Source organism: Pristiophorus japonicus, chromosome 16 (assembly GCF_044704955.1).
Source record: "Pristiophorus japonicus isolate sPriJap1 chromosome 16, sPriJap1.hap1, whole genome shotgun sequence".
Classification (NCBI taxonomy): domain Eukaryota; kingdom Metazoa; phylum Chordata; class Chondrichthyes; family Pristiophoridae; genus Pristiophorus; species Pristiophorus japonicus.
The window spans coordinates 33,266,957-33,293,462 of record NC_091992.1 but is presented as its reverse complement, the minus strand read 5'-3'; the positions used below and the strand labels follow the sequence as shown (position 1 = coordinate 33,293,462).

At 46.4% G+C, this 26,506-nt stretch overlaps 1 protein-coding gene across 2 annotated transcripts in view; it reads left to right on the top strand.

Moving 5' to 3' along the window:
• Positions 1 to 26,506, top strand: part of LOC139226437 (cytosolic arginine sensor for mTORC1 subunit 2) — a 189,461-nt gene that overhangs the window by 56,249 nt on the left and 106,706 nt on the right. For both annotated transcript variants that reach the window (XM_070857207.1, XM_070857208.1), the window contains one exon: positions 17,224 to 17,294. In XM_070857207.1, the coding sequence (XP_070713308.1) occupies positions 17,224 to 17,294 (71 nt within the window). The remainder of the gene's footprint in view (positions 1 to 17,223; positions 17,295 to 26,506) is intronic.

The window sequence follows — 26,506 nt, the reverse complement described above, 5'->3', positions numbered from 1 at the left end:
CCTCTCCCCTCCCGCCTCTCCTCTCCTCTCCCCTCCCGCCTCTCCTCTCCTCTCCCCTCCCGCCTCTCCTCTCCTCTCCCCTCCCGCCTCTCCTCTCCTCTCCCCTCCCGCCTCTCCTCTCCTCTCCCCTCCCGCCTCTCCTCTCCTCTCCCCTCCCGCCTCTCCTCTCCTCTCCCCTCCCGCCTCTCCTCTCCTCTCCCCTCCCGCCTCTCCTCTCCTCTCCCCTCCCGCCTCTCCTCTCCTCTCCCCTCCCGCCTCTCCTCTCCTCTCCCCTCCCGCCTCTCCTCTCCTCTCCCCTCCCGCCTCCTCCCCCTCTGCCTCTCCCTCCCCTCCCGCCTCTCCTCCCTCTCCCCTCCCCTCCCGCCTCTCCTCCCCTCCCTCCTCTCCCCTCCCGCCTCTCCTCCCCTCCCCCTCCCCTCCCCCTCCCCCCTCCGCCTCTCCTCTCCTCTCCCCTCCCGCCTCTCCTCTCTCCTCTCCCCTCCCGCCTCTCCTCCCTCTCCTCTCCCCTCCCGCCTCTCCTCTCCTCTCCCCTCCCGCCTCTCCTCTCCTCTCCCCTCCCGCCTCTCCTCTCCTCTCCCCTCCCGCCTCTCCTCTCCTCTCCCCTCCCGCCTCTCCTCTCCTCTCCCCTCCCGCCTCTCCTCTCCTCTCCCCTCCCGCCTCTCCTCTCCTCTCCCCTCCCGCCTCTCCTCTCCTCTCCCCTCCCGCCTCTCCTCTCCTCTCCCTCCCGCCTCTCCTCTCCTCTCCCCTCCCGCCTCTCCTCTCCTCTCCCCTCCCGCCTCTCCTCTCCTCTCCCCTCCCGCCCTCTCCTCTCCTCTCCCCCTCCCCCCTCCTCTCCTCTCCTCTCCCCTCCCGCCTCTCCTCTCCTCTCCCTCCCGCCTCTCCTCTCCTCTCCCTCCCTCCTCTCCCTCTCCCTCTCCCTCTCCTCTCCTCTCCTCTCCTCTCCTCTCCTCTCCTCTCCTCTCCTCTCCTCTCCTCTCCCCTCCCGCCTCTCCTCTCCTCTCCTCTCCTCTCCTCTCCCCTCCCGCCTCTCCTCTCCTCTCCTCTCCTCTCCTCTCCCCTCCCGCCTCTCCTCTCCTCCTCTCCTCTCCTCTCCTCTCTCCCCTCCCGCCTCTCCTCTCCTCTCCTCTCCTCTCCCCTCCCGCCTCTCCTCTCCTCTCCTCTCCTCTCCCCTCCCGCCTCTCCTCTCCTCTCCTCTCCTCTCCCCTCCCGCCTCTCCCCTCCCGCCTCTCCTCTCCTCTCCCCTCCCGCCTCTCCTCTCCTCTCCCCTCCCGCCTCTCCTCTCCTCTCCCCTCCCGCCTCTCCTCTCCTCTCCTCTCCTCTCCTCTCTCTCCTCTCCTCTCCTCTCCTCTCCTCTCCTCTCCTCTCCTCTCCCCTCCCGCCTCTCCTCTCCTCTCCTCTCCTCTCTCCCCTCCCGCCTCTCCTCTCCTCTCCTCTCCTCTCTCCCCTCCCGCCTCTCCTCTCCTCTCCTCTCCTCTCCCCTCCCGCCTCTCCTCTCCTCTCCTCTCCTCTCCCCTCCCGCCTCTCCCTTCCCACTGCATATCATGGGAACAGACTAAAATCACCTGTGCAGAAATGGAAGACTTGGTCGGGAGATGGAGCAGGGTGGAAAAGGAGTCTTGATTTTCAATTGTACTCCGTATTTAACCCTGCACAATATAGGCACAGACATCTTGGAACTGGAGAAATCTTGCAAGCACATTTGCAGTGTATTATTGTAAGATCCTTGCAAGTCATGGGATTCTGCACCAGGGGTAGTTTGAAAGGACAGCTGTGATTGCATTTTCCAACGGTACCACAGGAAGGAATGTAATGTCTGACTTGTTAAGGGAGAACACTGAACTGAAATGTGAGAATTACTCTGAGTATATCATATAAATGGTGATAGCAGTTAGATAGGTAAAGGTTACTGAGCAGTGTTCTCCGTTACCTCATAGTCTTAAAATGCACCTCTGGGTCATCCAGCAAGAGCTGATAATGAACTGCTAGACAGTTCAGAGCTTGGAGTCCCTGTTTATTGCCCACCATGGCACGGTTGGCAATTTAACACCATCGAGATCTCTTGGGACAGTTAGTTGGAATAATGACAACATCTTTAAGTGCATTGTTATAGCTTGGATCTCATTCCTATCCCGAGCACAACCTGCAGCTGGAGCGATGAAATACAAAGTGTAGTGTTGCTCTCTTTCAAAGCCTGAAAATTACTCATAGAATCCTAGAACAGTTACAGCACAGAAGGAGGCCATTCAGCCCATTGACCCCGTGCCAGCTCTCTGCAAGAGTACTTCACCTAGTCCCACTCTCACCCCAGCCCTGCAATTTCATATTCCTTCACGTACTTATCCAATTCCCTTTTGAAAGCCACAATTGAATCTGCCTCCACCATCTTTTCAGGCAGTGCATTCCAGATCCTAACCACTCGCTGCGTAAAAATGTTTTTCCTCAGGTGGCCTTTGGTTCTCCTGCCAATCGCTGTCCTCTAGTTCTCGACCCTTCTGCCAATGGGAACTGTTTCTCTCTCTACTCTGTCCAGACCCCTCATGATTTTGAACACCTCGATCACATCTCCTCTCGACCTTTCTGCTCTAAGGAGGGGAAATTTCTTTACCCAGAGGGTGGTGGGAGTCTGGAACTCATTACCTGAAAGGGTGGTAGAGGCAGAAACTCTCGCCCCATTTAAAAAGTACTTGGATATGCACTTAAAGTGCCGTAACTACAGGGCTACGGACCAAGAGATGGAAAGTGAGGAAGTTCTGCTAAACTTTTCTAAAACACTGGTTAGGCCCCAACTTGAGTATTGTGGATGATTCCGGGCACCAAAGATGGAAAGGATGTCCAAGCCTTGCAGAGGAGATTGACGAGAATGGTACCCGGGATGAAAAACTTCAGTTACATGGAGAAACTGGGATTGTTCTTACAGTAGAGAAGGTCAAGGGGAGATTTGATAGGTGTTCAAAATCATGAAGGATTTTGATACAGTAAATAATGAGAGGACAGAGATTTAAGGTAATTGGCAAAAACCCAGAGGCAACATGAGGAAACAGCGAGTTGTTATGATCTGGAATGCACTGCCTGAAAGGCTGGTGGAAGCCGATTCAATAATAACTTTCAAAAGGGAATTGTAAAAATATGCAGTGCTGTGGGGAAAGAGAGGGGGATTGGGCCTAATTGGACAGCTCTACCAAAGACCAGCACAGCCACGATGGGCTGACTGGCATCATATGCTGTACCACTCTGATTCTAAGTAGTCTCAGGAGAGTGGTGCTCGCATGGAGACCCATGACCTCTCTTTACTGCTCTCTCTTTTGGTTGGTTGGTTGATTTTGCTGCTCTTCAAAGAAAAAACTTACCATTATCATCATCATCATCATAGGCGATCCCTCGAACGAGGATGACTTGCTTCTATAGAGTTCACAGATGTTTCAATGAAGGACCCAATGTTCCAGTCCTGAACTCCAGTTGAGCGAGTGGAAGATGCCTGTGCGTGGATTTTTTTTAACGTGTGGTGGCTGTTGCACAATTAGCCACCACACGGTACCTTTTGGGGTTCTTTTCTGCTGCCTCAAGTTTTCAGGAGCCATTGTGGCTGCTTACTTTTTTTGTTATAGCTTAACTTGTGTCATCAATGGATTCCCGATTCAAAATCCCTTGTACCTGAGCTTTTTGGAGGAAGGAGGGAACCATGAAGTGATGCCAGGTTGCAGCAGACTTGTTCTGTGTCCACCTCTCATCTAAAACTATAGACAGAGGTGACACCCACCAACATAGCACATCTTAGAAACATAGAAATTAGCTGCAGGAGCAGGCCATTCGAGCCTGCACCGCCATTCAATAAGATCATGGTTGATCATTCAACCTCTTTCCTGCTTTCTCTCCATACCCCTTGATCCCTTTATCTGTAAGGGCCATATCTAACTCCCTTTTGAATATATCTAACGAACTGGCGTCAATAACTTTCTGCGGTAGAGAATTCCACAGGTTAACCACTCTGAGTGAAGAAGTTTCTCCTCATCTCAGTCCTAAATGGCTTACCCCTTATTCTTAGACTGTGACCCCTGGTTCTGGAACTCCCCAGCAATGGGAACATTCTTCCTGCCTCTAAACTGTCCAATCCCGTCAGAATTTTATATGTTTCTATGAGATCCCCTCTCATTCTTCTAAACTCCAGTGGATACAAGCCCAGTTGATCCCGTCTCTCCTCATATGTCAGTCCTGCCATCCCAGGAATCAATCTGGTGAACCTTCGCTGTACTCTCTCAATAGCAAGAACGTCCTTCCTCAGATTAGGGGACCAAAATGGAACGCAATATTCCAGGTGTGGCCTCACCAAGGCTCTGTACAATGGCAGTAAGATCTTCCTGCTCCTATACTCCTAGCTATGAAGGCCAACATGCCATTTGCCGCCTTCACCGCCTGCTGTACCTGTATGCCAAACTTCAGTGACTGATGTACCATGACACCCAGGTCTCATTGCATCTCCCTTTTTCCTAATCTGTCACCATTCAGATAATATTCTGTCTTCCTGTTTTTGCCACCAAAGTGGATAACCTCACATTTATCCACATTATACTGCATCTGTCATGCATTTGCCCACTCAGCTAACCTGTCCAAGTCACCCTGCAGCCTCTTGGCATCCTCCTCACAGCTCACACCACCATCCAGCTTAGTGTCATCTGCAAACTTGGAGATATTACATTCAATTCCTTCATCTAAATCATTGATGTATATTGTAAATAGCTGGGGTCCCAGCACTGAACCCTGCAGCACCCCACTGGTCACTGCCTGCCATTCTGAAAAGGACCCGTTTATTCCCACTCTCTGCTTCCTGTCTGCCAACCAGTTCTCTATCCACGTCAATACATTGCACCCAATACCATGTGCTTTAATTTTGCACACTAATCTCTTGTGTGGGACCTTGTCAAAAGCCTTTTGATAGTCCAAATACACCACATCCACTGGTTCTCCCTTGTCCACTCTACTAGTTACATCCTCAAAAAAATTCTAGAAGATTTGTCAAGCATAATTTCCCTTTCATAAATCCATGCTGACTTGGACCGTTCCTGTCACTGCTTTCCAAATGCGCTGCTATTTCATCTTTAATAATTGATTCCAACATTTTCCCCACCACCGATGTCAGTCTTGGCACACCTACTTGGCAATGTCCACAGGGAACTGTCTTCACAGGTTGTGGGTCAGCAAAGAGGTAGATGCAAAGCTGCGCTATCTACTGCACAGAAACCTGTAGCTTACATGCAGCATGGGTCTGGCGTATCCAGTGACCATTAAAAGGCAAGACTAACAGCAGTTTGGCTCTCTAATGCCAGCGGGTTCCCAGGGACCCTCGCAGTTTGTGTGTTGTAATGGAGCACAAGCATGTACAGGTGGTTCTGCAATCCTGCACTCCCAGCAGGAAATCATGGTTTCAGGTATCGCGGCTCGGACAATTGAGCCTTAAATCCTGCTGGGATTGCAAAATCATTGCTCTGGTTTCTCCTTCAGAGGATTTACAATAGCAGGAGAAAAACAACCAACAATAACTTGCATTTATATAGCGCCTTTAACGAAGTAAAACTTTCCAAGGCGCTTCACAGGAGGGTTATCAGACAAAATTTGACACCGAGCCACGTAAAGAGACACTAGGAAAGGTGACCAAATGCTCGGTCAAAGAGGTAGGTTTACGCAGCGTCATAAAGGAGGAAAAAGAGGCGGAGAGATTTCGGGAAAGAATTCCAGAGCTTGGGGCCTAGGCTGCTTGAGGCACGGTCGCCAATGGGGGAGCAAGAAGCCAGAATTGGAGGAGCGCAAAGCACACATCTTGCTAGCACTCTAAGGAAGAGTTTTTGTTTATGAATCAACATTAAAGTGCCTTGCCTCGCACAAAAAAATTTATTACAGCCCTTTGTAACGTAATCACTGAAGATTTATGCCATCATAGAAACATAGAAAATAGGTGCAGGAGAAGACCATTCGGCCCTTCGAGCCTGCACCGCCATTCAATGAGTTCATGGCTGAACATGCAACCTCAGTACCCCATTCCTGCTTTCTCGCCATACCCCTTGATCCCCCTAGTAGTGAGGACTACATCTAACTCCTTTTTGAATATATTTAGTGAATTGGCCTCAACAACTTTCTGTGGTAGAGAATTCCACAGGTTCACCACTCTCTGGGTGAAGAAGTTTCTCCTCATCTCGGTCCTAAATGGCTTACCCCTTATCCTTAGACATGTGACTTAACAGAAGGGTGTGACCGTTTTGGTTGACAATATGTTCTGGGGTGACTTAAGACCGGGTATGTTGCAACTGCTGAATGAGTTGCGTTGTTACTTTTATTTCTAGAGGCTTCTCAATGTTTTTGAACCTCAAATTACTTCACTTTACATTGCAGGGCTTTGCAAACTGAGAGTCTGTCTTTGCAGCAAAAATACAAATGACCTGAAACCTGCTGTTTGGGGAGCAGAGATGATGCCGAGTCTGACAGCAGCTCGAGCAATAGGATACATTCATTCTTTGTATTTTTTTTCCTTCAGGATAGAACATTCTGATCAATATTGACATTTCTTTTGGCGAAAACATGAAGCGTTATATAAACGCAGTAAATTAATACTAAAAGTAAATTGAAAAGAGTGCTTAAACCCTGTTCATAATCCTGGGCGAACTGAAAGCACAATAGGCCGCTTGCTGTGTCGGCTGGTTTGTTTATTTGGCTGGCTGCGCCATGTTGCTGGAGCAGAATCTGCACACACACAGCTTTTTTCTGCTTCGTACAGGACCGAGTATAGACAAGTGCCCCGCGGGGGATTTTGTCAATACAAATGAATGGGCACTATCATTATTTATTTATGCCTTTGTTAATGCACGGTCCCACAGCGGTGTTAGTCAAGTGCCAGACGAGGCAGGACCTATTGCTTCACGCCAGTGGAAAGCCATCATTTTTCACCACCAATGACATCGCCAATGCCGCTGCTTGGTCAGCCCGTTGAGGTGCGTTCGAATGGTTGTTCCCTACGTTCCACATACACTAACCTGCACGCTCCTCCTCCTTCTGCCTCCTCTTTGTATTGGGACAGTCACCCAAAATTCTCCACAATAGTAAAAAAAGCTATCAACTTCCCCCTACTCCCTAATGACCTCACTGAGCCTGGGGAAATGCATTAGAACAGATTCACGTGCGAATATTGTAATGTATTTGCTTCATGGGATCTTTGCTTAAGCATTCATAGCAACACATTGCTATTAAGAGCTAGTTGGTTTATTAGTAAAGGTTTAACAATCGCACTACACATTACCAGTTCATTCACCAGGCTCACAACCACCTGCCTCATCGTAGATCCCCTGAACCCAACTGGCTGGGGTTTTATTGGGTCTTGTGAACATCATTTGACTGACTACGCCACTCCCAACTCAACAGCTGTACAACTATTTGAGTTGTACCTGTAAATCAAATATAGTACTCTATAGAACCTGAGACACCAAAACCCAGAAAAATTTAGTTTAAGGAAGAAAAATTTCCCAACATAAGGAACTAAAATATATCGATTTTATTGAACTGGAAATTCATTAAAACTTAAAACTTTTAAGAAAATGTTTGCATTTAAGGAGATTTTGTTGACTATATTTTATTCATTTAATGAAGGGAGCTAAATATTGTTTTGTTTGCCTTAAAGCAAGATGATAACATTTTACTGAATCTCTGGTTAGTATCTGCCACAAGTTCATTTACCAGCACACTGATCTACACAGTAAAAACAAGTTTCAAAGTGGATTATTTTCCACTTAGCTGATCGTGGAGCAGCCTTTAGTTACTTCCAAAAATTGTTTGCAGTTGTCCGTCACCGTTTGATGGTGTCAGGAGGGCACCTATGTCTGGGTGAACTGGCAGAATCAATCGAGAAAGAATCACCGATTTGAAGGTTTAAGAACATTAAAAAATCGGAGCAGGAGTAGGCCATACGGCCCCTCGAGCCTGCTCCATCATTCAATAAGATCATGGCTGATCTTCGACCTCAACTCCACTTTCCTGCCCTATCCCCACATCCCTTGATTCCCCTAGAGTCCTCTCATTTAAAAAAAAAAGTTCCTGTACTGAAACAGATGTTCATTCTGCTTCAGTAATTGCCAGGCAGACACGGCGGGTGAAAACATTCGAGGATAAATTTTGCTCAGCCGGTGTCACTGGCAGGGCCTTGCAAACCTTGCACATCAGAAAGTCACGGGCAGCGCAAGGACTTGTAAAATTTACCCGATAAGGCAGAGGGTTCTTAGTTCCTTACGTTTCATCCTGCTGCAAATAGGCTCCAAACAACTGAAAGAAAGAAAGACTTGGATTTATATAGCGCCTTTCACCACCACCGGATGTCTCAATTAAGTACTTTTTATTTTACAAGTGCAGTCACTGTTGTAATGTAGGAAACGCAGCAACCAATTTGCGCACAACCCACAGCAATGTGATAATGACCAGATAATCTTTTTTTTTGTTATGTTGATTGAAGGATAAATATTGGACAGGACACCGGGGATATCTCCCCTGCTCTTCTTCGAAATAGTGTCATGGAATCTTTTACGTCCACTTGAGAGAGCAGATGGTTTAGAAACATAGAAACATAGAAAATAGGTGCAGGAGCAGGCCATTCAGCCCTTCTAGCCTGCACTGCCATTCAATGAGTTCATGGCTGAACATGAAACTTCAGTAACCCCTTCCTGCTTTCTCGCCATAACCCTTGATCCCCCGAGTAGTAAGGACTTCATCTAACTCCCTTTTGAATATATTTAGTGAATTGGCCTCAACTACTTTCGGTGGTAGAGAATTCCACAGGTTCACCACTCTCTGGGTGAAGAAGTTTCTCCTCATCTCGGTCCTAAATGGCTTACCCCTTATCCTCAGACTGTGACCCCTGGTTCTGGACTTCCCCAACATTGGGAACATTCTTCCTGCATCTAACCTGTTTAAACCTGTCAGAATTTTAAACGTTTCCATGAGGTCCCCTCTCATTCTTCTGAACTCCAGTGAATACAAGCCCAGTTGATCCAGTCTTTCTTGATAGGTCAGTCCCGCCATCCCGGGAATCAGTCTGGTGAATCTTCGCTGCACTCCCTCAATAGCAAGAATGTCCTTCCTCAAGTTAGGAGACCAAAACTGTACACAATACTCCAGGTGTGGCCTCAACAAGGCCCTGTACAACTGTAGCAACACCTCCCTGCCCCTGTATTCAAATCCCCTCGCTATGAAGGCCAACATTCCATTTGCTTTCTTAACCGCCTGCTGTACCTGCATGCTAACCTTCAATGACTGATGTACCATGACACCCAGGTCTCGTTGCACCTTCCCTTTTCCTAATCTGTCACCATTCAGATAATAGTCTGTCTCTCTGTTTTTACCACCAAAGTGGATAACCTCACATTTATCCACATTATACTTCATCTGCCATGCATTTGCCCACTCACCTAACCTATCCAAGTCACTCTGCAGCCTAATAGCATCCTCCTCGCAGCTCACACTGCCACCCAACTTAGTGTCATCCGCAAATTTGGAGATACTGCATTTAATCCCCTCGTCTAAATCATTAATGTACAATGTAAACAGCTGGGGCCCCAGCACAGAACCTTGCGGTACCCCACTAGTCACTGCCTGCCATTCTGAAAAGTACCCGTTTACTCCTACTCTTTGCTTCCTGTCTGACAACCAGTTCTCAATCCACGTCAGCACACTACGCCCAATCCCATGTGCTTTAACTTTGCACATTAATCTCTTGTGTGGGACCTTGTCGAAAGCCTTCTGAAAGTCCAAATATACCACATCAACTGGTTCTCCTTTGTCCACTTTACTGGAAACATCCTCAAAAAATTCCAGAAGATTTGTCAAGCATGATTTCCCTTTCACAAATCCATGCTGACTTGGACCTATCATGTCACCATTTTCCAGATGCACTGCTATGACATCCTTAATAATTGATTCCATCATTTTACCCACTACTGAGGTCAGGCTGACCGGTCTATAATTCCCTGTTTTCTCTCTCCCTCCTTTTTTAAAAAGTGGGGTTACATTGGCTACCCTCCACTCCATAGGAACTGATCAAGAGTCAATGGAATGTTGGAAAATGACTGTCAATGCATCCACTATTTCCAAGGCCACCTCCTTAAGTACTCTGGGATGCAGTCCATCAGGCCCTGGGGATTTATCGGCCTTCAATTCCATCAATTTCCCCAACACAATTTCCCGACTAATAAAGATTTCCCTCAGTTCCCCCTCTTTACTAGACCCTCTGACCCCTTTTATATCCGGAAGGTTGTTTGTATCCTCCTTAGTGAATACTGAACCAAAGTACTTGTTCAATTGGTCTGCCATTTCTTTGTTCCCCGTTATGACTTCCCCTGATTCTGACTGCAGGGGACCTACGTTTGTCTTTACTAACCTTTTTCTCTTTACATACCTATAGAAACTTTTGCAATCCGTCTTAATGTTCCCTGCAAGCTTCTTCTCGTACTCCATTTTCCCTGCCCTAATCAAACACTTTGTCCTCCTCTGCTGAGTTCTAAATTTCTCCCAGTCCCCAGGTGCGCTGCTATTTCTGGCCAATTTGTATGCCACTTCTTTGGCTTTAATACTATCCCTGATTTCCCTTGATAGCCACGGTTGAGCCACCTTCCCTTTTTTATTTTTACGCCAGACAGGAATGTACAATTGTTGTAATTCATCCATGCGGTCTCTAAATGTCTGCCATTGCCCATCCACAGTCAACCCCCTAAGTATCATTCGCCAATCTATCCTAGCCAATTCACGCCTCATACCTTCAAAGTTACCCTTCTTTAAGTTCTGGATCATGGTCTCTGAATTTACTGTTTCATTCTCCATTCTAATGCAGAATTCCACCATATTATGGTCACTCTTCCCCAAGGGGCTTCGCACAATGAGATTGCTAATTAATCCTCTCTCATTACACAACACCCAGTCTAAGATGGCCTTCCCCCTAGTTGGCTCCTCGACATATTGGTCTAGAAAACCATCCCTTATGCATTCCAGGAAATCCTCCTCCACCGTATTGCTTCCAGTTTGGCTAGCCCAATCTATGTGCATATTAAAGTCACCCATTTTAACTGCTACACCTTTATTGCATGCACCCCTAATTTCCTGTTTGATGCCCTCCCCAACATCCCTATTACTGTTTGGAGGTCTGTACACACCTCCTACTAACGTTTTTTGCCCTTTGGTGTTCTGCAGCTCTACCCATATAGATTCCACATCATCCAAGCTAATGTCTTTCCTAACTATTGCATTAATCTCCTCTTTAACCAGCAATGCTACCCCACCTCCTTTTCCTTTTATTCTATCCTTCCTGAATGTTGAATACCCCTGAATGTTGAGTTCCCAGCCCTGATCATCCTGGAGCCATGTCTCCGTAATCCCAATCACATCATATTTGTTAACATCTATTTGCACAATTAATTCATCCACCTTATTGTGGATACTCCTTGCATTAAGACACAAAGCCTTCAGGCTTGTTTTTTTAACACCCTTTGTCCTTTTAGAATTTTGCTGTACAGTGGCCCTTTTTGTTCTTTGCCTTGGGTTTCTCTGCCCTCCACTTTTCCTCATCTCCTTTCTGTCTTTTGCTTTTGCCTCCTTTTTGTTTCCCTCTGTCTCCCTGCATTGGTTCCCATCCCCCTGCCATATTAGTTTAAATCCTCCCCAACAGCACTAGCAAACACTCCCCCTAGGACGTTGGTTCCGGTCCTGCCCAGGTGCAGACCGTCCGGTTTGTACTGGTCCCACCTCCCCCAGAACCGGTCCCAATGCCCCAGGAATTTGAATCCCTCCCTGCTCAAGCCACGTATTCATCTGCGCTATCCTGCGATTAACGCCTCATCCAAAAGACGGCACCTCCAACAGTGCAGCACTCCTTCAGCACTATACTGGAGTGTCAGCCTGGATTTCTTTATGCTCGCAACCTTCTGACTCCGAGGCGAGAGTGTTACCCACTGAGCCACAGCAAAAGCTTATTAATGATCTCTCTAACACTGGTGATTACTGGTAATGGTTGCATGGAAAGCCTCCACTTCAAAATGTGTGCGTTGTTTAGGTGAAGTGATAACAATGGTGTTGAAAGTAGTATTCCCTCTATTGTATGCAGTCTTCCTGTTATTTTCCAGCCACGGGTGCATCACATATTGATAATATAAAAGAATGCATTTATTTGTACTAACTGAATTGCAGCCATTTCACTGATTGGCTTGCCGTTATCACATGACCTATTGCTGATTGGTTCTCTTGGAGGATAAGCCACACCTTGAAGTTTCTCAGGAATGTGTAAATGGAACTGCCCAGCCTAACTTTGCACATTGTAACATGATCCATTTGGACTAAAGAAGTCAGAAAGGACACATCCCTCCCCCAGCCCAAGTCCCGGCCATAGATGGGGCACAGTGTGCAGATTGTTAACAGGTTTATTGGGTAGGAAGTGTCAGTGTTGTGACTTCTGGATTTCATCCACTCCAACGTGGGTGTAAAGGGGGTTGGAAGAACGTGATTTGTTTTCCGTGAGTTCCCTCTCTTCTTCCTCCCCCCCCCCCCCCCCCCCCCAAACCCCATCTCTCGTCACCCCAGGCCAGGTCGCCCGCCGGCTCTCGCTGCTCTCCCCCTGGTTTGGGGGGGCTCGGTGGCCCAGTGGGGGACACGGGGACCGGCTCAGCAGGGGGGCTCGGTGGCCCAACAGGGGGCCGGCAGCTCAGCAGGCAACGCAGTGTTTGGGGCCGGTTCCGGTGCAGAAAAAGGCTAGTGTAAATTGCAGGGGGGGGCGGAGTCGGAGACTATTTGTCCTAACTCGCTTCTGCGCATGTGTCGGGAGATGTAGCCGCAGAAGTGCGAGTTAGGACAAATAGTCACTGCGAATATAAAATGGGTAGTGGTTCCAACCCACCACTCCCCCTCTAAGGGCCCCTGTACCTCACTTTCAGACACTGCAGCTTATTGCAAGTTGCATAGTTGTACCTTTTAGACGTTCATTAGTCATGTGGAGTTATGAAGGATTGACCAATTGTGTAGGCTTTTCCCCAATGTCTTTGTGTATAGCAGGTAGAAAGGATAGCAATTTGTAAGTAGCAACTAGCAAGTCAAACAATATAATGACGAATGGTTGTATTAGTAGTGTAGAGTCCTTTGGGTATTTAACTTGCTTTTTTTCTGCTCTTGCAGAATATATATTAATATTTTTAAAGCTACAAGTTATACTAGGCTACTAGTTACATGATCAGTAGACTTGTAGGCAAATGGTTTACGATGGAAGTGCAACTATTCTGATAAAGTTGATGCTTTCCATTGCCAAAATATTTTTATTACAATGGGCATGCACACACAGGAAGTTTCTAGTTTGTTAAACTATCCCCAATAAATGTCTACACGTGTATGTTATAATCAGTACTTGCCTTATTTCTATTTCTATTTGGCTTTTGCTGCACATCATTGATTCCTTCAGCTGTTGGTCTTTATATTTAGAGATTCTGCAACCTTAACGATGAGGCCTGTAGCTGGGGTCAGATGTTTGTTTCTTCAGCAAATTCCACAAGCGCTATTCATTGTGAAGCATTCCAATAGCTGGAAAAATCCATTCGCTCTGCCTGTATTGCAGCTATTTCATCAGCATATGTTCTGTTTGTGTCCAAATTCAACCCGCTTTTTGCCGCATGTCTCTGTATGCTTTCCTGACGTCACTCCGATAAAGGGGTTCAGCATTCCCCTGTGTCAATTGAAGCCTGGTACACATGGGTTAAATACTGTTGTTCTGCAGCGATGTATGTCCTTTGCCAGTAATCCCACAAAGTCAGAAGTTGTTGAGTCCAAAAGAAACGGCTTCAGGATTCTGACATTTTCTTATTCACAAGAGGACCCGACCGACTGATGAAATGTTTTGTTGCTGCAGCCAGACTCTAATAGACAATTTAGATGTGAAGACCCAAAGAACCAACCTGACGTGGAGTTTTTCCAGCTTTGATTCTGTTTGTTAAATGTGCTATCAGCCTTTTACAATGGACACCCATTTTCAAAATTCCTATTGGAGTTAGACATGGACTTGCATTTCATTGGAAAGTGCACAGATAATTAAGTCTTTCGCAGTGACGTAGAACTATTATTAAGTGACTGACTACCCAGACATGGTTGAATCTGGACAGGCAGCAAAAATAGATAGTTCCAACTTACCATTTGATTTGGCTCATTTGTCTTTTTAAAAATAATCTTTTGAGTTGTAATTAGCTTTTAAATGGCTGATCAGCATAAAACAGTACTGATATGGAGGGCTAGAAATGTATGCCACAAGGAAATAATTTATGAATAACACCCTTTCCAGACTGCAGCTTTGGAAACCCTGCAAACAAGGTGCTGGAGAGAAGGGTGTTCATTTCTGGAGTGAAGGGACATCCTGTGCTGAAGAGTTGCTCCAGAGCAGCCTGAATGGGAGGAGTCGACAAAGTGAATGCAAGATGCTTGCCGTATGTTCATAGACTCACTGCAAATATGTGATGACCAGGGTTCTCCTCTTAAACTGGTCGAGGCAGATTCTCTTCTCCATTTGTTCCATGGCAGTGGCCCTTTGCAGGACATGTTGTGTAAGGTGCATCAGGTTGCAATCATCTTTGGTATCTAGGCCACCATGTCCATCATGTGTCCGCTGATTCTGCACTTCCTCCTCCAGAACTAGGCATAAAGGGGCCTGAGACACATTACATTGGGTCTGTGCCCACTCCGTTGCTGTGGGATTTCTGGGGCTTCCCCAGAATTGAGAGATTGGGGAGTGTGCCTGCATTGACATGAGAATAAGGCATTTCCAGCCTTCCCTTCTCAATTTACTCACTACCTTTCAAGGGGCACCCATTTAACTTGGTACCCCAACAAATGGGTGACATGCCTTGTTCCTGGACTCCTTCATATCTGAAGCTCCGAAGGGTGCAAGGCAGCAAGCTCACAGGGCCCTTCTTTTTCTGCTGCCGTAGAGTTGGATTTTAGGATCTGGAGATTTTCTGCCTCCTGTTCTCCAAGCCCCAAGCCCCACTGGGGCCACAATGGAGGTGCGACCAGATATTGTCACTGGCCAGGTCCACCAGTTGCAGGCGTGCCTAGGCCTAGGCAGCTGGAGTGCACTTCTGGGCCAACATGATTACAGTGGGCACTGAGCATTTGAAGCACTGTTCAGATGCTCTGAACACATTATGGGACTCTGACTACATTGGCACTTTTTTCAGAGCCTTGTTGAGCCTAGAGCACGACATTGCCTGGACTGCCAATACCACAGGCCCTTCCAAATCGCATTATAAAGCTGGATGTGCAATGGGTGCTGAGTAGGCCTCGGGCCATAGCATCGAATACTATGGGGCTCTGGCACCCAATGTATAGCAAATGCTACAGACACTGAACATTGTATTATAAGCCTCTAAGTCTGGGCTTTGTTCTCATCCATTGAGACAGAACACTACATTTTCAACACCTGAATTTTTTATACTCTTGTGGTCCATTAAGCCAGTTTGAGTTCAACCATTCTGGGTTGTCTGCAATTGAATTTGAGTGAAAGAGTGCATGCTAATCTAATGGATTTAGAAGGCAAAATCAAGTGTGCGACCTCTAAGCCCTTTTGCTGAGTAAGACTAATAGCTGGTGAATGATGATTATTTGGCCAACCACAGCACTGTGCCAATGCTGACCAATAAATTATCAATGTACTGCAGTAAACTCCATACAACATTATCTGAAGTACCGTGGCCTCAGTTGTCATGCACTCTGTTTATTGCTTCCTCACTAATGAAGAACTGATACACACTTATTTATAAAAGCAGTCATATATATATATATAGCCTTGAGGTATATATGATTCAACTCCACGCCGAAATTATAATTGTAGACCTAAGTGCAGATTTTAATTCGGAGCAGGAGTGTCTCCCTCCTCCTTTTTAAGATGCTCCTTAAAACCTACCTCCTTGGCCAAGCCTTTGGTCACCTGTCCTAATATCTTCTTATGCGGCTCAGTATCAGATTTTGTATGATAACGCTCCTGTGAAGCACTCTGGGACATTTTACTATGTTAAAGGTGCTACGTAAAGGTACTGAGGGAATGATCAGCCATGATCTTATTGAATGGCGGTGCAGGCTCCAAGGGCCGAATGGCCTACTCCTGCACCTATTTTCTATGTTTCTATAAATGCAATTTGTTGTTGAGGGGGTTGAAAATCAAGCAACAAGACATTTTAATTCCTAGGCCTCTTTTTTTAAAAAAAAAATTTAAATTTGGGCTCCTGACGGACCCCAGTGTGAATGAAGATATGGCTGACGGCCGGAAGTGGGAAATCGGGTGGCAGCAGGCCCAAGGAAACGGTCCCCGGCATGAGGTGGACGGTGGGAGAGGTCCAAGGAGATCGCGGTCACACGAAGGGGAAAGGAAGCCTGGGACAGGGCAAGTCCAGGAAATCCTTGTGGCGATTGGAGGAGCACTCCAGCTCCTTACTTACCCGGGCCATGTTGTGGCAAATTCCATCGGCAGGGTCAGCGCTGTGTGTGTATCTCGCACGACCCTGGGTCAAAATCGCGTCGGAGCCCGAATGGTGTCATCGGACTCCAACCTTTGAATATTCACGAGGGCCTCTCACCTCGCCTCCGTGCTGCCCAAAACTCGCCCGTTAAAACTTTGCAGGGCGTGAGTGCAACTCTCTCAAAGCGAATCCCGTCCACCCAATTTTAACCCAGTGCCCACCCTGTTCTCCTTGGGTGTGGGGGGCAGAGTTAAAATTGTTCCTTTCTGTTTGGGATCTATAGCTTCTTTGTTTCTCTAGGAATACATACATTAGTACACAATAGTGGATTGGCCTTTTCTGTGCAGGATTCTGGTCAATATAAATAATACATTATAATACAAACCGTCTTCTGGCTACAGTTACTTTTAATTGAAATAACTGGTGTATAGTTTCCGGAGATTTTTACCAATAAAAAGTGCATAGCATTCCTATCAATATGTTATACAGCAACTTGATACTCGGATAAAAGGTCATCGACCTGAAACGATAACTTTGTTTCTCTCTCCACAGATGCTGCCTGACCTGCTGAGTATTTCCAGCATGTGCTGTTGTAACTTTTGACTATACTCAGCCCTTGTTTAGATTTATGATTATAGAACCTATTAATCTTGTAAATATCCTTCCCCCACCCTGTCGATCTATCCCAAGCTAATGGCTTTTTTTTCACTCTTTTAACAAGGTGCAAGTTCTTCAGCCTAACTGAGACTCCTGAAGACTACACCATTATCGTGGACGAAGAGGGCTTTAAGGGTGAGCACCTTTACTGTCGCATTAATTGCATTCTCCAATGAGGGTGGTTGTTGACGTATTTATTGGTATGTGAACCTTGTGAAATGTTGATATCTGCCTGTAATGGCCACCTACTATCAGTTCCTAAGTCTGAATTAACAATACAGACTTGAATCTGTACAGAACGTTCACAGCGATCACTTAATATCTCTGCAGCTGGTCTTTAATGAATCTCATTGTAGCCGATGTCAGGACGCTGTCTACCTGCCCATGGGTGGTGGACTGGACAGGTTTCACTGAGTTGAGAGGCACTTGTAATCTGTCCCGACAGCTTGTCATTTTAGACAGATTTCAAATCTTCTGTTGTTAATGGTGTTGGCCAGTAGTATTCTTCATATAATTGACCTTTCCCTGTCCATTTGCACACTTCTCATGCTGCGCTCCCACTAACTTTTAAAAATGGATCTGGGTCTAATTTGAAATCAGGATAGACGACTTTGCAGGGCTTTTGAAATAAGCTGAGCAATACTGGATTACATGAACCTATCGGACTATTCTCTTTCTGAAAGTGAGCCCCACTCCAGTGCAGGGCCTTGCTAGGTGCTCGAGAGGCTTACAGTGGCCCAGGTTTTGCTGTAGCAAGGCCGTTAGTTTGACTTGTTCGTGCACTTTTAGGTTTTACATTTTTTTGTGTGGCAAGTTGCTGGAAGTGTGAGCTGATAACGTGGCCGGGAGGGAAGCAGGGCCTCTGGGTCCTGAGTGAACAGGGCAAGCAACTGTGTATCTCCTTAACCAGTCAGTCTGAAGGATTGAGAAATAAACAGTGGAAGGACTGAGAAGGAAGTGTAAATTGAATTTACATTCAGGCAGATTCAGCCGTTAACAAGTGAGCTAGCTCTAGGTTGAATCCTCCAACCTTTTACGGTAGAGGTAGAGCTCAAGTTGGAATTCAATCGATTTTAAAATTAATTACATATTTAGCTCGTAGTCAAGAGCTGTCGTGATTAAAGGTTGTTGCCACATTTTTATACAAAGAAACTGCTGAATATTCTAATATATCTGCAAAGAGTCCAGGAGGAATACACAAGCATGATGTGTCAAAAATTTGTATGCTCGAACAGCATTCACGTGACCCATGGATACAGTTTTCACCAGTACCACTACTAATGGGGAGGCTTCCTGAGACAAAAATGGAGTATTTTTGTTTGTAGTTTGAGTTTCTTCTGTGTTGTGTTTCTCAGCTTAAGTGAGTTACTTTAAGAAACGCACCGGCCTCAAAATGGCGACTACGGTTGCAACTGGGGAAATTATCGTCTTTCCTTCTGACTCTTTTATATGAAGGCAAGTCGCCATGTTCTAAAAAGGCCACAGAGGCACTGGAGAGGGTGCAGAGAAGATTTACAAGGATGATATCAGAAATGCGAGGGCATACATATCAGGAAAGGATGAACAGCCTGGGACTCCTTTCTCTTGAAAAAAGAAGGCTGAGGGGTGGCCTAATAGAAGTCGTTAAAAATATGAAATGTTTTGAAGAGTGGATACAGAGAGTGTTTCCACTTGTGGGGAAGAGCATAACTAGAGGCCATCAATAAAAGATAGTCACCAAGAATTCAGAAGAAACTTCTTTACCCAGAGAGTGGTGAGAATGTGGAACTTGCTACCACAGGGAATGGATGAAACGAATAGTATAGATGCATTTAAGAGGAGACTAGACAAGCATATGAGGGAGAAGGGAATGGAGAGTTATGCTGATAGATTTCGATGAGGAAAAAGGGGAAGAGGCTCAAGTGGAGCATAAATGCCGGCATGGACAGGTTGGGCCGAATGACCTGTTTCTGTGCTGTATATCCTATGTAAGTCAATACATTTGATTGCTTTTCCAGACATATAAGTGTGTTAGTAATCAGTAGGCTACTAAGCAACAACATCATCCACTCAGGATAGACCTGACACAGACAGCATTTGCTAGATACCACAGGATGCCTTTGAGTATCTCTTGTGGGACTTGCCAGATGTAAAGCTGAGAAAAACGGTATCCAGTTTGGGGCCTTTTATCTTGTGGAAGATATTTGTTGTTTTTTCTAAAGGTTCCCAAAATGTCAATGATGGGTTTGTCTGTTAACCCTTTCATGAACCACTTCAAAGGCTTTTTTTTTTGAACCGACTTGAACATTTGGCTGTTGCTGCTTGTTTCTGTAAATGATTTGTGAATAAACCGGTTTGGTAGTTTAGTCTGCTACAAAATTGTCTGGGATGATTGATATTAATTGTCTTCCGAAGTGACTTGGGCACGTAGTGGAAATCTAGAAGCAATGAATGGACCTATTGTTTGCCCGGGGCACGCTATCCCGGATTACATTGCACACAAGGTCTTGCTTCAGTTCATGGGAAGTGCAGGCTACTCCTGTGGGGGCTGATCTTTGTATTGGGCTGAGGAAAAGTATCTGGAGGACCCTCCAACTGTATCAGTGGTCATCCCAAAGATAATGAGGAATAGTGAAATGAGTGACCGGCTGCTGTGAGAGGAAGGGGAGTCGAGAGGAACCTCTATAAAGAAACCTTTTGAATCTGGAATTACCCAATAGGTTTGCAATCCGTGAGATGTATGCTGAGGGAAAGAATGGAGACATAGAGGAGGATAACTAACAGCAAAGCCATGGCACAATAGGGCAAAGGGTTACCAAGGGGGAAAAAGACACTGGAGAGAAATTTATTGAGGCCCATTTTCAAGCGTAAATGTTATGTGCAGCCGGACCAAGAGGCCCAAGGCGAGACTGAAATTGGGCCATGGATCTGGTTTGAATAATTCCAGCGAGCTGCAGAGGCCAGTTGGGCCTCCAGAGTCCAGTCGGAGGTTTGCTACTGACTGACTAATTTGAGCCGGCTGCAATGCTGGCTGCAGCCCTTAACTATATCTGGAGAGGGAGAGAAAGAAAGACTTGCATTTATATAGCGCCTTTCACGACCACCGGACGTCTCAAAGCACTTTACAGCCAGTAAAGTACTTTATGGAGTGTAGTCACTGTTGTAATGTGGGAAACATGACGGTCAATTCACGCACAGCAAGCTCCCACACAACAATGTGATAATGACCAGATAATCTGTTTTTGTTATGTTGGTGAGGGATAAATATCGGCCAGGTCACCGGGGATAACTCCCCTGCTCTTCTTCAAAATAGTACCATGGGATCTTTTACGTGCACCTGAGACGGGGACTCGGTTTAACGTCTCCTCTGACAGTGCAGCGCTCCCTCAGCACTGCACTGGAGCGTCAGCCTAGATTTGTGAGCTCAAGTCCCGGGAGGGGGACTTGAACCACAACCTTCTGATTCTGAGGCGAGTGTGTTACCCACTGAGCCACAGCTGACACTGACTGGGAAGGGAATGGGAGCGGGGGCGACGTAGGTTGGTCGCAGCCTGCTCTACTCCTCCCGACCCAAATCAAATGATAGGATTGCTGCCGCTCCCAGCCACAACTCTCGATCTCCCACCCCCGGACCTGAGAATCCCACCCCATCGACTCCAGGACCCCCGATCTCCGACCTTGGCTCCAATCCATGACTCAGGTTCCAGGAATCACTAATTGTAACACAGAGCCACATGGGCTCCCTTGATGAATGCCTATAGGCATGTCAACAAGAAAGGATTCCATTTTCTCAATGTGCAGTTCAGTTGTGACCAGCACACCATTATAACAAGTGAATACTCACTTTCCTGGGAGCTGCCTCGAGACCCTCATTTTAAGGCAGTCCTCCTTACCAGCAATCTTTGACCCTGAAAGACAAGGCTCCAGGTGGTTCCTTGGAGATCAAGGCCACCCTCTTCAGTGATGGCAGGTGGCAGCTGTGCACTTTCCGAGGACACCAGTTGGGCAACACTAACAGATGCCATTCATCCACCAGCATCAGCACTGAGCACACCTCCAATGGGTTGAAGGGGTGCGCCAGGTGCTTGGATTGATCTCTGGTGCGCTGCGATACAGACCAGCTGGGGTCTAAAGCCATCATCGCGGGGTGCCACGTGCATATAGGACAAATTAGCTTTACTAGGAGGCCTCCGCATGGAGACGCTAAAGTGAAGCCCCCCCCCCCCCTATGGGCAGCAGAGGGGTCAGGAAGTGGAACTACATCAGCAGATGAAGTGAAAGAGGACAATCCATTGTTGTCTGCGACACAAAAGAACATAAGAAATAGGAGCAGCAGTAGGCCATGCAGCCCCTCGAGCCTGCTCCGCCATTTAATACGATCATGGCTGATCCGATCATGGACTCGGGTCCACTTCCCTGTCCACTCCCCATAACCCCTTATTCATGCCACACCGATAGAGGAAAGTGACTGTCACATGTGGGCACTGTATTAACCAGCTTGTCAACATCTCCTTTCCTACCACGAATATGCCATCGACAGACCTGTCTCCATGCACATCAATGCACACAGCTCCCATTCCTGCCACCCGATGACAGCAACTTCCAGCCCATGCCAAGAACTATGTTTTGCTGCACAACCCGTCGTGCAACCATACTTTTAACGGAAGCTCCGCTGTGTATGCCCAGTGCTGCTTACCATAAGCTTCCCCTTGGTGACCATGTGTGATGTGTGAACTCTTAAACCCTCTAAGTGCTTCTTGTGTGGCTGGAGAGTGAGGTGACTGGCAGCTGCATTCAGTGAGGATCCCCATGGGCCCAAGGTGAACCTGCTGCAGGCTGCACCTCTTATGCCTCTGAATGGACAATCTGGGACATGTCCTTTTAAGCTACACACGCAACCATTGGAGAGGTCTGGTTGCACAGCCTGCACGTTGCCTTTCCGAGAGGCCACACCATCATGATGGCCCTTTCCTGCCATGCCACTGGTATTGGGCACAGCCTCCACATGGCATTGATCTTTGGGAAAGCAGATCTAGTACCAATAAGATCAACGAGATACTGGTGGTGCTTCCCCATTCAGTCACTGGGGACTGATTTCCATTCATTCTGTCTCTATTTGCGTCATCCTTGCTTACAAATCCCTCCATGCCTTTGCCCCTCCCTATCTCTGTAATCTCCTTCAGCCTCACAACTCCCGAGATGTCTGCACTCCTCAAATTCTGGCCTCTTGAGTATCCCTGATTATAACTGCTCAACCATTGGTGGCTATGTCTTCAGCTGCCTGGGCCCTAAGCTCTGGAACTCGCTCCCTAAACCTCTCCATCTCTCTACCTCTCCTTTCTCCTTTAAGATTCCTTAAAACCTGCCTCTTTGACTAAGCGGTCATCTGCCATAATTTCTTATGTGGCTCGGTGTCAAATTTATTTGTTTTGTCTTATAACACTGCTGTGAAGCGCCTTGGAACGTTTTACTACGTTAAAGGTGATATATAAATACAAGTTGTTGTTGCCCTGTTAGTCCCTATTGTTTATTATCATTTTCGGTGCCTTTCTCCTGCAAGACCTTCTATTTTGGTCTGTGGATCCTCCCTTCCTCGTCCAGTCTCTTTCTAACCTTCCTCTCTGTGTCATTTCCTCGGTCTGTTCTCTTTAGCTGCCAATGTGACAGTGAGATCTGATAAGGACCACGTAGCTACTTTACTGGAACCTGGACCTGTGTTATTCCTGCAGAGAAACAATTTACTTTCAAATAATTTCACTAAAAATATTGAAAGCTGATGTGCGCTAGAAACCAGTAACTCCATACAATAGTTTACTGAAACGTAAACCACAGAATGGAGTCAGGCAGCAGAGCCCACAGGCTTAGCTTTACTATGGCCATTTTATCAGTTAACCGCCATTCATAATTCATCATTTATTTTACATAGAATTATTGACAGTATCCCCAGTCCTCATGAAAGATGATATTGCTGATAGTAAACACAAATGGCTGTTCCAGCCAAGATAAATGCCCTCTATTACGTGATAAGTTGTTCTCTTCATTAACTCTGGTAGAAAGGCTGAGGGATGAGACGCTGCAGGAGTCCATCCATCTTGTTGCTCATCTAGTTTGCATTTGCCCATGGTCTGTGACCCTGGGTGTAGAGGATCACCAGTGCTGTCCTGTGTCCCACCGATCTGCGTGATAGACCAAATCTGCCGAAACTCTGAAATGCCCTTTAAAATTGTAATGACCTCTCCTGGTCCTAAAAATGCTTTTTTTTTTTTAAATTGTGTCCGACTTCCGGAGATGATTCTTTGATGTTTTACTGTCTCATCAGCAAACAACGCAACTGTTTAGCATTCAGCTGCTTCCAGAGAGCCTATTCTTCATCCTCTCCTTGATCCCTTTCCTTGTTGTTTCCTCTTTATCAATGAGCAGGCAGTTTTGTGCATGTTCTATGCATCGTATTTGTATTTGTACATACAAGCATGGGGGAAATTGTACCTTCCACATATCTTTGCACTTGGACTTGCGTGTGTTAAGGGAAGAACAGACTTTGGTCTCCTGCTCAGATCAAATGATTGAGTAACCACGTCCTTTTACTCATAAGCGGCAGTAGTGACAGCTCATCAGGGAAGGGTTCATGACCCTGCCATGTCCTTACTCTGCCCCTGACACTGAATTAATTCATTTCGCTAGCAACAGTCTTGAAATACAATATTATCCCACCATCAGAGTCAATTCTGTGATTTATTTCCAGGGAACACTTTACCTGACCTTATCCCTGCATGCCCTGTACAGACAGTTATTGGTTTTTGTTTCCAATGCACACACAGATAGACAGATGGGAAAAAAAATACCACAAAGGGATTTGTATTTGGCTTCGTTAAAAATGAGAATGTATGATGCAATCGGAGAGGTGAACATAGTGCTGCTAGGAATGAAAACCCTAGCTGTAATCCATTCCTGAGAAACAGTGAGAGAAGGGGTGTGAGTGATAAGGATACAAGGACACAGCCTTGTCAGTGATCAAAGCTACAGAAGCCGAGGGGCCATGGGAGATGGCAAGGCTGCGGTTTATATGGAGGAAACTGTTTTTTGGGAGGGCAGTGAATTCTGAGGATGGGGCAAGGGGAGCTACACTGAAGATTGAACTCACTAAGGATGAGGAGTCATTTGGGGGGGGGGGTGCGGGGGAAGGAGAGAGAGAGAGAGAGAGAGAACAGTAAACAATGAGGATTTTAAAGGCGAGGTGAGAGGTTTGGAACCAAATAAGGTGTTTTAATGAGTAGGAGGAGCGACCGAGATGGGATATGGAGCCACATAACCATCGTGATAGGCTGGGCAAGGTAGGTGTACAGCCAAGTGGGGAGACTTCAATAAGGGGCAAGGTATCATCAACTTTGAGTAAAGTTTCAGTCAAAACCAAGATATCAATGCACTCATCCATCATAACATAGCATGACAAGGGCCTTGTTCATGAGTAAACAGACATTTTGAAGTGAAATGCAGAGTGGGCCGGTGATTGATCCATTGGCAGAGCTCAAGGTGGGGTGAGCGGGATTTGCCCTTCGGCTGGTGTGCTGAGTGAGAGAGTCAGTGACCGAGGAGGATGGTGCCATTGAACCCCTGATAAAGTGGCAGTGACCGGCGTCTCAGTAGGCCCTTTGGAGAATATCAATAGAAAGTAGAAAGAACTTGCATGCATTCCGTTTTTTAATTCATTCTCTGGATGTGGGCATCACTGGCAAGGCTGGCACTTGTTGCCCATCCTTAGTTGCCCTGAGTAAGTGGTGAGTCTTTTGTAGGGGTTCAATACAACTGAGTGGCTTGCTCGGCCGTTTTAGAGGGCACTTAAGATTTAACCACACTGGAGTGGGACTGGAGTAACATGGGCCAGACCGGGTAAGGACAGCTGAGTGTCTCAGATTCAAGGCTGAGATCGATAGATTTTTGGAGTGTAGGGGAATCCAGGGATATGGCGATCGGGCGGGAAAGTGGAGTTAAGGTCGATGATCAGCCATGATCTTATTGAATGGCGGGGCAGGCTCGAGGAGCCATAGGGCCTACTCCTGCTCCTCTATCTTAAGTTCTTATATGTTTTTATGTTTACTTCCCCAAAGGATGTTAGTGAACCAGTTGGGTTTTTATGACAATCCGACAGCTTCATGCTCACTTTTACTGATGCTGGCTTTTTGTTTCCAAATTAAAAAAAAATCTGAGTTCTGATTGTTAAACTGCCGTGGTATATGATGCTTTTGAAGACCCCAGGATGTCCCAAAGTATGACACGACCAACAAAGTACTTTTGAAGTGTAGTCTCTGCAATGCAAAGAAAGGTGTCAGCCAGTTTGCACACACCAAGGTCCTACAGACAGCAATGAGATAAATGACTCGATAATCTGTTTCAGTGACGTTGGTTGAAGGAGAAATATCGGCCAGGACAATAGAGGCACAGAGGGTAGCTGCGAGCTTATTCAAAGGGGATTGAAGCCTGGCTAGCGGCAGGAAAATAGGAAGGCAGTGGAGTATAATGGGTCGCGATTGGAAGGGTAAAGTACTCGAAAGTGGAGACATTCAAGATTCCATAACTGGGTGACAGGAAGGGGTAGAGAATGGAGAGAAGGGCACGCGCGGGGCCAAGGGAAACGGAAGTAATGGGCTCGGGTCTGGAGTTCACTCATCAAATTTCGGCAAATGACGGTTAACCTTGCTTTAAAATTCATTCGTCCATCTTGGAGCAAAGAAGCCCCTCGCAGTTTCTTGTCACACGAGAGAGATGAGTGAGTGGAATCAGCCCAGAGAGGCTAAGTATGAAAATATTGTGAAGAAAAGTGAAGAAATTTAGATTCCGACAGTGATCTGAAAGTGCTGGAGAAAAGCATTACACTTGAAGCAGCGCATGGAATCGGATATATTTTTGATCCCCATGAATTTTGTTCAGAATACAAGCAGCTATTCAATCGGAGCGCTGCAGTGCATGTGTGCAGGAGGTAAGTCGAGATGAAAGTCGGTCCCTACTGCAGTTGGCAAGCAGCGGGGCGACTGGCTTTAGGCACTGGAGGTGGTTTCAGGCACTTGGAAAATAAAAACGGGAATATTTTAAGCCTCGAGGGTTGAACGGAATGTTTTAGCTTCTGCGAAACCTGTTTTCCATCACACTTTGTAAAAAGTTAGGCAATATTTTCAGAACAACACTTGTTTTAAAAAAAAAAACACATTTTGTCATACCATAAATTTGCTTTTGGTAAACATTTATTGAACATTGGTTATGAATCAGAATGGACACACACAATTTGAAAAAAGCTGGAACCTTTCAGAAAGATTCCTGTAGTTTTTTTGGTTGCGGTGTTGTTTTTGACCTCCCTATGAACACAGAACTGTTTT